This window comes from Notamacropus eugenii, chromosome X (assembly GCF_028372415.1).
Source record: "Notamacropus eugenii isolate mMacEug1 chromosome X, mMacEug1.pri_v2, whole genome shotgun sequence".
NCBI classification, from domain to species: domain Eukaryota; kingdom Metazoa; phylum Chordata; class Mammalia; order Diprotodontia; family Macropodidae; genus Notamacropus; species Notamacropus eugenii.
In genome coordinates, this window is record NC_092879.1 from 51,518,486 (window position 1) to 51,528,081 (window position 9,596).

At 47.9% G+C, this 9,596-nt stretch overlaps 1 protein-coding gene across 1 annotated transcript in view; it reads left to right on the forward strand.

Moving 5' to 3' along the window:
• The window catches only part of SASH3 (SAM and SH3 domain containing 3), a 19,393-nt gene extending 15,326 nt beyond the window's left edge, over positions 1 to 4,067 (forward strand). Inside the window, 9 exon segments of the mRNA XM_072626906.1 lie at positions 166 to 307; positions 743 to 909; positions 1,260 to 1,472; positions 2,341 to 2,491; positions 2,782 to 2,961; positions 2,964 to 3,002; positions 3,005 to 3,055; positions 3,058 to 3,145; positions 3,147 to 4,067. Coding sequence (XP_072483007.1) covers positions 166 to 307; positions 743 to 909; positions 1,260 to 1,472; positions 2,341 to 2,491; positions 2,782 to 2,961; positions 2,964 to 3,002; positions 3,005 to 3,055; positions 3,058 to 3,145; positions 3,147 to 3,189 — 1,074 coding nt within the window. The 3' untranslated portion in view covers positions 3,190 to 4,067.
• The last annotated feature ends 5,529 nt before the right edge of the window (positions 4,068 to 9,596 follow it).

Consider the following 9,596-nt stretch of genomic DNA (forward strand, 5'->3'; position numbering starts at 1 on the left):
GTCAATCTGAAAGCATCACAGAAATGTCAGCTTGCTAGCTAGCTTCATCAACTACTCCCCAGAGAAGGGGAATGATCTGCCCAATGTCACCCAACGCCTAACAGGCTGAATTAGGATTGGAATCTCCCCACTCTGAAGCTGGTACCTCTCCTGATTCACCCTCAGGGAGATACTCTGGAGGAAGGGTCAGCCTCCCCAACCTCACCAGACTGCCTCATGGAGGGCTTGGCTTCAGAGAACATGCCCCTGAGCTTTCCTGAACAGGATGATGACAGCCACCCAGCCCTCAGCCGCCAAACATCCACTAGTGAGTAATGGTGTATAGAGAGGATGGAGTGTGGGGAAAAGCTGGGAATGGGGAAGGGAAGGGGCAGAGGGAGGGTTTCTTCTGTGTTTACATGTCCCTCTTCCCCTGGAGTGAGAGGAGAAGCAGGAGAGTCCTTCCTATAAGGGAAGGAGGCTTCAGAAAGCCATTTGGGTCACACTTCTACTTCCTACTGCCTTCATCCAGGAAAGAGGAGATTCCCTGCAGTTCCCTGGCATCTTCCTGCCCATCAGTCAGAAAAAAGGCATTTGATGAGTGTGGACCTTCCCTTGTAAAGTGGGGCCTGCCTTCCCCCAAAGGGGGTTTTCTATTTAACTACTCTAGGGCCCCCCCTAACAAGTCTGTGTTAGGAGCCAGGCTGAGCCAGGGACAAAGGTAAAGCCCTCTCCCCCGACCCCGTTGTCCATTCCCCTGCAGGCAGCGAGCTGGGCAGCCCAGGCCCTGGCACTGTGGGCTGCGGGCAGACCAGCCTGAGGGTGGAGGAGCTGATGGCCCCGATGTACACAGGCCCCTTCTGTGGCAGGGCCCGGGTCCACACCGACTTCACTCCCAGCCCCTACGACAGGGACTCGCTGAAACTCCAGGTGAGGGTACTCCCATGGACCCTCTTGGGGAGGAGGAAAGAGGTCTGGGTGGGGGAGGAGGGCAGAAGGAATAACAATAGTCCTAGAGAGATAGGGCAACTGAGGAAACAGAAGCACAGAGAGGGGAAGGGGCACATCAAAGGTCATATGTAGCAGAATCAGGACCAGGACCAGAACCCATGTCTCGTGACTCCTGAGACCAGCAAGGGACAAGATGGGACAATGGAGGGGAACCAAAAACGGGCAGTGTCCTTCGCTCTACGAACTGTAGCTTGGAGGGGCCTGGGTGGTGAGATCTTCTCCCCCAAACTCAGATCCCTTTCCACCCACCCCTCCCCCCAACCCCCTAGAAGGGGGATGTGATCCAGATTGTTGAGAAGCCACCCGTGGGCACATGGCTTGGGCTGCTTAATGGCAGACTGGGCTCCTTCAAGTTCATCTATGTGGATGTGCTGCCTGAGGAGGCTGTGGGACCTGCCCGGAGAGGCCGCCAACGTCCAAGCAAGGGCAAGAGGCCTAAACCCAAGACCTTACATGAGCTGCTGGAGCGAATTGGCCTGGAGGTTAGTGATCAAAGCCGGGGGGGGGGGGGGGGGGGGGGGGGGGAGGATGAGTGCTGGGAATAGGCTCTCCCTGCTCCCCAAAAGGCCCCAAGGAAAGAAGAATTGGAAGGGACCTCAAGGGTCACCCACTCCAACCAGTGCCTTGAACACTAGACCTAAGAAGTGGTTTGACTATCTCCAAGGAAGGGCAATTTCCTCCTGCCCAAGGTAGCCTAGTCTACTTTGGGACAGCTCTAGGGGTCAGGGAGTTTTTCCTCCCAACCCTCCTAAATTTGAGTTTTAGCAACTTCTGCCCATCACTCATACCTCTGCCCTTTGGCAGAACACATCTAATCCCTTTTCTACATGCCAACCCTTCAAACCCTTGAAGATAGCTCTCATGCCCTCCCTGAGTATTCTCTTCCCCACATTTAACATTCTCAGTTCTTTGGACTGATTCATCCCATGTTTTGATCCCCAGTCCTCTCGCCAGCCTGGGCCACTCCTAAATTGAGGCCAGTTGAGGCTTGATTCTTCACTTAAAAAAGAAGTCGCCACAAGGCTCCTTCACACGACTAATTCCCTCAGTGCAGTTTCAAGCCACATTTGACACTGATACTTGATTGGCCAAAATTCAAGGCACACCCACTTTTTCAGAAACACAACTATGTAGAATGGGGGATACTTGGAGCTGGGTGACCAACCTCTGGCCCAGAAGGAAAAAGTGACAGTGGGGTCAGGGAGGGTCCTAGATCGAGAAGTGGAAGAGACCTCAGAGGTCTAGTCCATCCTTTGCATTTTATGGAAAACGGAGGCCAAAAGAGGGAGAGGGAGCCTGGCTTCAACCTGGGGAAAAGCTGAAAGCAAACCTGCTATTTCTCCCTGCTAGGAACATGCATCTACCTTGTTACTCAATGGCTACCAGACCCTGGAAGACTTTAAAGAGCTTCGGGAAACCCATCTCAACGAGCTGAATATTGTGGATCCCCAGCACAGAGCCAAGTTGCTCACGGCTGCAGAGCTCTTGTTAGATTATGACAGTAAGTTGGGGGACCCAGCAGGCTCTGGCCCGTAGGCTCTGAGCCTGGCTGGCCATCAGAAGGAACAGAATTCAGGTTGTGGGGCTTGTACGCACGGGGCTTCACTGGGATCCTCCTCAGACCCCTACCCAGGGCGGACACTGGTCTGCGTTCTAAGATCCCTTCTGTTCGCTCCGAGCGCTGACAGTTTTTATTCAAAGTTCTGAGAGATCTGGGCCCTGGATGGGTTCCTGGGGAGCGGGGCAGGGCCCAGGACCTCACAGATTCGCCCCTCCTCATCCCCCGCGCAGCCAGCAGCGAGGCGGAGGAAGGTCCCCAGACGAACCTGGAGCCGGCGCCGGAGCACACGTTGGACTCCAAGGCCGATATTCCCCGAGACTCGGGCTGCTTCGAGGGCTCGGAAAGTGGGCGGGACGAAGGCGAGCTGGCCGCCGCAGAGGAGCAGCTGCGCGCCCTGTCTTTGGAGGCGGGGGCGGAGCAGGAGGTGGGGCCAGCGCCCTGAGGCCCCGCCCACGTCAGCCTGCTCGGCCCAGAGCTCCTGCTCTGGGCCCTGCTTCCCGGGACCTTTGCGAAAGGGACTCAGCCCTTGTACGGGACGGAGAAGACTGGCCGAAGGAGCTCCGGCAACTCTGTGGGGAGCTGCCTCCCTGACCCTCCCCCCCATCCCTATCCTGCCCCGCACGGTCTCAGTGCCCTAGGGGAGCCGGCCATTCAGAGCCCGTGGCCTGAGATTTGGAGTCACGTCTGTGTGCCCCCAACTTGCAGTGACCGAGGGCAAATTAGTCCCGTTTTCTCTTCTGTCCAAAGAGGGATTGGGTACGGTGATCTCCGATCCGGCTCTGAAGCTCACCCTAATTTATCCTTGTTCCCTGGAAATGCAGTCTCTGGCTCTGGCTTGCTGAAAAGGCCCACCCGATTTCTTCTGCCTCAGTTCTTTTTCTGTTTTCTTGGCCACCCCTGAGGGCTGAGAGGCATGTGTTTAAGAGAGAGCACACACGCAAAGGCGCTCTGCTCCTTTTCTTTTTCTCTTGCAAGGCAAGATGCTTTAACCTTCTCATTTTAGGGGAGGTTTAGGAATTTGCTATCCCTTCCTTTCTTTGCCCTAAAAGAAGATCAAACCTCCATGCAGCAGCCTCTTCTCGGACCTGGGAGTTAGAGGGAGGCAAAGAGGTGACTCTCAGGATAGAACTGTCTCCCTCCTTCTGGGGCCACTTAACTACAGCAGGCCTAGAAGTGAAGGATTCAGGGACCCACATGGGGCACTCCAAGCAAATGAGGCATTGAAGTCGAAGCTGGGTGGGGGGAGTCCATCCTGGTTCAGACCTGAAAAAGCATCCACAGAGGGAGCATCCCTCAGGGAAGACCCCAGACTGACCACCACTCCACACAATGCAAATAGAAGCCTCCAGAGGAGCCATTCCCCAGCACCAGACTCTGCCTAGCTTTCCACAGTGACTTGGCCCAGTTGGACCCACCCCTTAACCTAATCCTGGGGATTTTAGTGAAAGCTGGCTTGGGGAGGGGGGAGGGACAGGGCATGTTTAGATGACAATAAAGCATGTGGATAGAAACTGCACGTTTCACTGTTTCCAGTGAGTGTTCTCAGGTTTGTGGCTAACCTGTTCACATCAGCTGCCAGCATAACTACAAAGACTGCAATCTCTGGAAGACTTTTTCATCTTCCCGCTTCCCTCCTTCCCACTTAGAGATGTCCAGTGCCTACCCATCAAAATGGTGGTGCAGCATACTGACAAAAGCACTGGTCATGAGCCAGGAACCCACAAAAACCCATGTTCCTTCCCCATCCCAAATGTCCAGGTACACTTTAGATATTTCCATCATGTGGTTTGATAGCCTTGGAGCTTCAGCTTCTCACACATTTCTCCACTGCCAAAGGTTGCCACCCAGCTCTCCTTAAAAGCACGGAGGTTACAAGCCCCATAACAGGAAGCAGGTGGTGGAGAGGATGAAAGACCTGGAAGTGACTCAGCTCAAGTCCCACCTTAGATACTTACTAGCTATCACCCTTGTATCTCTGCCTCAGTCTCTTCATCTTAAAAACAAGATGAGGAGGGTTGTACTCAATGGACTCTAAAGCCCCCTACAGCTCCAAACCTATGGTCCTATAGTTTTATTTATGAGTTCCTGAAAACAGAGAAGGCTGCTCAATTACTGTCCCTCTCAGTAGGCATCACAAGTGTTCACTTTCCATTGTCCTCTACAGCTCTTCTTTCTGAATCAGTCCTCAGTTCCCAGTAGGTAGTGATCACTCCACTAATATCCCTACTAATAGGCTCATAGCCCCAGAGCTGAAGGGATCTAAAAGACCATCTAGTCCAACCACCTCATTTTACAGAAAGGGAAAGTGACACTCAAGGAGGGGAAGGGACTTGCCATGATTTACCTAAGGTTGTACAAACAGCAATTATCAGAGTGAGGATTTGAACCCAGGTAGCCAGTACTCTTTATTGAACTACTTGGTCTTCCAAAGCCCTCCTGGAGTCCTGGCCTTCCTGGAGTCCTCCTTCCCAAAGTCCTTCTCTTCTCCCAGCAGGTGATCCCTGTTTTTCTGGCCTCACTCAATGCCTTCCAAAGTTCTGCCATTCTCCAGCAGATGGCACTTGTTGCCTTCCCAGGGGACCAGCTCTATAACGCTGATCCTAAGATAAAAATCTTCCTGTGTATTTAGAACTCTGATTCTTAGACCTTCTTTTACACAGGAACATCAGAGCTCCCCACCTCACACAAAAGAGACAAGAGATACACTCTCTTCTTGTATCTCATAATCTTTCTGTGTGTGATCTCTGTGTCCAACCCTATGTAGGCTCATGGTGACTCGTTAATGTGCTTTCTTTCATACAGGCAAATCTCCCACCCATACTGGGGCCTCCCACTGGGTCTAGATGTTGAGAGTGCCTTACTCTTCCTAATTACCTGTATATCCCCTACCTCCTCTCAGGGCTGCCGGGTCATATTATTAAAATTACCAAGACTACTCCACAAAATGGCTAGAAAAGGGAGGAAAATCAGAGCTAGTCCATCAGAGACGCCAAGGAGAGGCAAATTGTGAATCCTTGCTTCATATGACCTTGAATATGCCCCTGTATGGGGGCATTTCTTTTGTCTGGGCCCATTTTCTTCAACATTTAAGTACTAGGACATTGGAGATCTTCTTTGTACTCATTGCTGGAGATGCAAAAACACAAGTCACACACACACATCTTGCTCTTAAGTTTGTAATCCAATGGTAACTGAAGACATGTACACACAAGACTATGACAGAAGAGAGTGAGCTAAGGACAAAGAGGAAAGACCCAGGCAAAGGGCTGTAAAAAGGCTGAATAGGAAGTGATGATGACTTCCACTGGGGAGGCAAGATGGGAAAGGTGATGTCTTAGATGGGACTTGAAGGAGAAGAAGCACTTTACACAGATGGACAATTTGTGGGGGAAGGTGGCATCCATTCTAGGGTTGAAGAAAATGAGCAGACACAGAGACCAGCCAGAGCATTGCAAAAATGTGGACCAGCAAAACACATTCACTCCTCTTGATGGAGAGGTAGGGGGGCTACAAGCACAGATGCTGCATATGCTACTAAATGGGATGACCACAGTGGTCAGTTTTGCTCACCTGGAATAAAGGAGAGATCAAGTGGGAGGAGAAATGTGTGTTAGGGAATGAATAACAAAAAATAGAAGGCATTAAACCTAAATTAGTGGGTTAATTTTATACTCCACAGGTAACAATACATTTTAACATGGGCCTTCAGTGCTTTAACTTAATCATCTAGGAAAGCATAGCCTTGGTCCAGAAAGAATAATGAGGAGTTGCTAGAGAGCTATCAGTATGCCTCTCATAGGTCTTACCACATCCCCCATTATGTAAATCCCTGGGGACTAGCAGCCTAAGGCCCTGGGGGTACTGAACTGTTGCAACATCTCTTTGAAAGCAGCTTCCCTAAGTGTATGTAGATCCTATAAGGAATTGTATACCATCTAGGGGAGGGAGGAGGTGGGTGGGGGGGTAGGTAGGGGGAAAAAAATCTAAGTTTTATGGTAGTGATTGTAGAACATTAAAAATAAATAAAATGAATATAAAAAAAAGAAAAGAAAAAAAGTAGCTTCCCTGAGTCAGACCTCAAACTATACTACAAAGAAGTAGTCATCAAAATAATCTGGTACTGGGTAAGAAATAGTGGTTGATCAATGAAATAGATTAGGTACACAATATGCAGAAGTGAAGAACCATAGCAGCCTAATATTAGATAAGTCCAAAGATCCAAGCAACTGAGGCAAGAATTCACTATTTGACAGATTGCTGGGAAAACCTCACACAGCATATGAAGATAAGCTCAAAATGGGTACATGATTTAGACATAAAGGGTAATATCATAAACAAGTTAGGGGAACACGGAAGAAATTACTCATTATCTCTATTGATAAGGGGAGAGTTTATGACCAAACAAAAGATGCCTCATGGGAAACAAAATGGATAATTTTGATCACATTAAATTAGAAAGGTTTTGCACAAACAAAACCAATGCAACCAAAATTAGAAGGAAAGCAGGAAACTGGAGGGGTGTGTGGGATTTATACCAAGCTTCTCTAATAAAAGTCTCATTTCTCAAATACATAGAGAACTGAACCAAATTTATAAAGACAAGAGCTATTCCCTAATTGATAAATGGTCAAAGGATATGAACAGGCAATTTTCAGAAGAAATCAAAGCTATCAATAGTCATGAAAAAGATGTTCTAAATAACTAATAAATGCAAATTAATGAAATGCAAATTAAAACAGCTTTGAAGTACTACCTCATATCCATCAGATTGGCTAAAATAACAGGAAAAGAAAATGACAAATGTTGGAGGGAATGTGGGAAAACAGATACACTAATGCACTGTTGTAGGCAAAGCTGTGAATTGGTCAAACCTTTCTGGAGAACAGTTTAGAATTATGTCCAAAGGGCTATAAAAACTGTACATACCCTTTGACCCAGCAATAGCACTACTAGATTTATATCTCAAGGAGATCAAAGAGAAAGGAAAAGGACTCATACTTATCAAAAGATTTATAGCAGTTCTTTTTGTGTTGGCAAAGAATTGGAAGTGAGAGGATGGCCATCAGTTGAAGGGGATGGTTTCAGAAGAACCTGGGAAAACTGAGCTGATACCAAAAGAAATGAGCAGAACTAGAACATTGTACACAAGAACAGTAATATTGTAAAATTAATCATCAAAGACTTAGCTACTGTGATCAATACAGTGATCCAAGACAATTCAAAAAGACTCATGATGAAAAATGCCACCCCCCTCCAGAGAACTGATAAACTGAAGATTGAAACATATTTTTCCCCACTTTATTTTCTTGGGTTTTTCCCCCTGTAACATGACTAATGGGAAATGTTTTGTATGACTTCATATGTATAATGGGTCTCATATTTCTTGCCTTTTCAATGGATGGGAGAGGGAATGGAAGGAGGGAGAGAATTTGGAACTCAAAATTAATTTTTAAAAATGAGTTTTTAAAAAATTAACAAAACAAAAAGGAGCTTCCTATAGGTTTTGGGGGATTAACCCAAAGGCATTCCAGTAGGGCAGAGTTGGGGAACCTCAAGACCACATGTGGATTTCTAGGTTCTCCAATATGACCTTGTGACCAGTCCAAGTTTGACAGAACAAATACTTTTATTAAGGGGATTTGTTTTGTGAAGTTTGGATTCAGTCAAAGGGTTGCACTTGAGGACCTGGAGGGCCACATGTTGCCTTGAGGCCACAGGTTCCCCACCCCTGGCCTAGAGGAACTGGATTCAAGCTCTACTCCACAGACTAGTTTTGTGACTTCAGGCCAAGTCCTATCCCCTTGTTGGGCCTTAGGGTCCCTTCTCTGCAAAGGGGGGGGGGGGGGGGGGGGGAGAAGGGTGAGACTGATTACTGTTAAACTCTGATCTCAATAATGTGAGCCTTCTGCCGGTGGTTCTAGGAGACCAGCTAGTGTACTCATATTCATTACCCACAAGGTCCTGCCCCAGGGCAATGTAACTTAGTGCTATAGAAAGTCAAGTTACTATTGCCTCTGGCCAATATGCTGAAGTTACAGTAGAGTAGGCAACTGAGGCTCCAGGTTCAAATTCTAGTTCTAGTGACCACCTGCTTGGCCTTGGGCAATTCCCTTCCTTTATCTGATCTCAATAAAACAATAAGACTTGGACTAGGGGATCCCTAAGGGTGGCTTCAGCTCTAGGTTCTATACTTATCCTCATTCTTACTCCACTCGGGACAGAAGGGAGTTTTAGACACCTTTCACTGTTCTAATAGTGGCCAAAAAAGATAAAAAAGCCCAAAATTTTTAGAATGTTATAGCAATAGAGTTCAAAGCAGATTATTGAGATAATGAGTTTAGGCAGATCCCCTGGGGCCCTATAAAGCAGCACCCTATTTTATCATAATCATCCATTCCTTGATAACTATTAATCTTGTCTTTCTCTTCAATTTAATCTTTTGTGGGGCTGATGCAGCTAGCCTCTTAGAGATAGGCCACAAAGATTCAATGGTTGCTCACACACACACACACACACACACACACACACACTCCCTATCATAGACTGTGAACCTAGGCTCAGATAAGGATTTAATCCTGGCTTTAACAGTTCTTAGCTATGTGACTTTGGCCAAGTTTCCAGGCTATCTGGGCCTGGAACTGGCATTACAAGGGGCCCTAGCTCTTTCACAGAGTAGCTGTGTGGAGTAGGTACTGTTAGCTTAATAGCTATGGAAACATGGTGGAAAGAACATGGGTTTGAATCTTGGCTCTTGCCTCTCTGGGCCTCAGTTTTCTCTTGTTCATAAGAGGGTTGGACTGGATGACATCTAATGGTCCTTCCATTGCTAACAATCTAGGATCCTCTGGGACTAAGAAAATTCCGGAGTCAGGAAATTCAGAATGAGGTTTCCCAGCTGGGCGGAGATGGAGACCTCACAATAGGGCTCCTTTACCCAGTCACACACAACAGTGGGCAATGGTAACTGCTATTCAGGCCACAACACAATCAAATGGGAAGGAACTGCCCCCCCCCCTCCCACCACCACATACACACATCAAGCTCA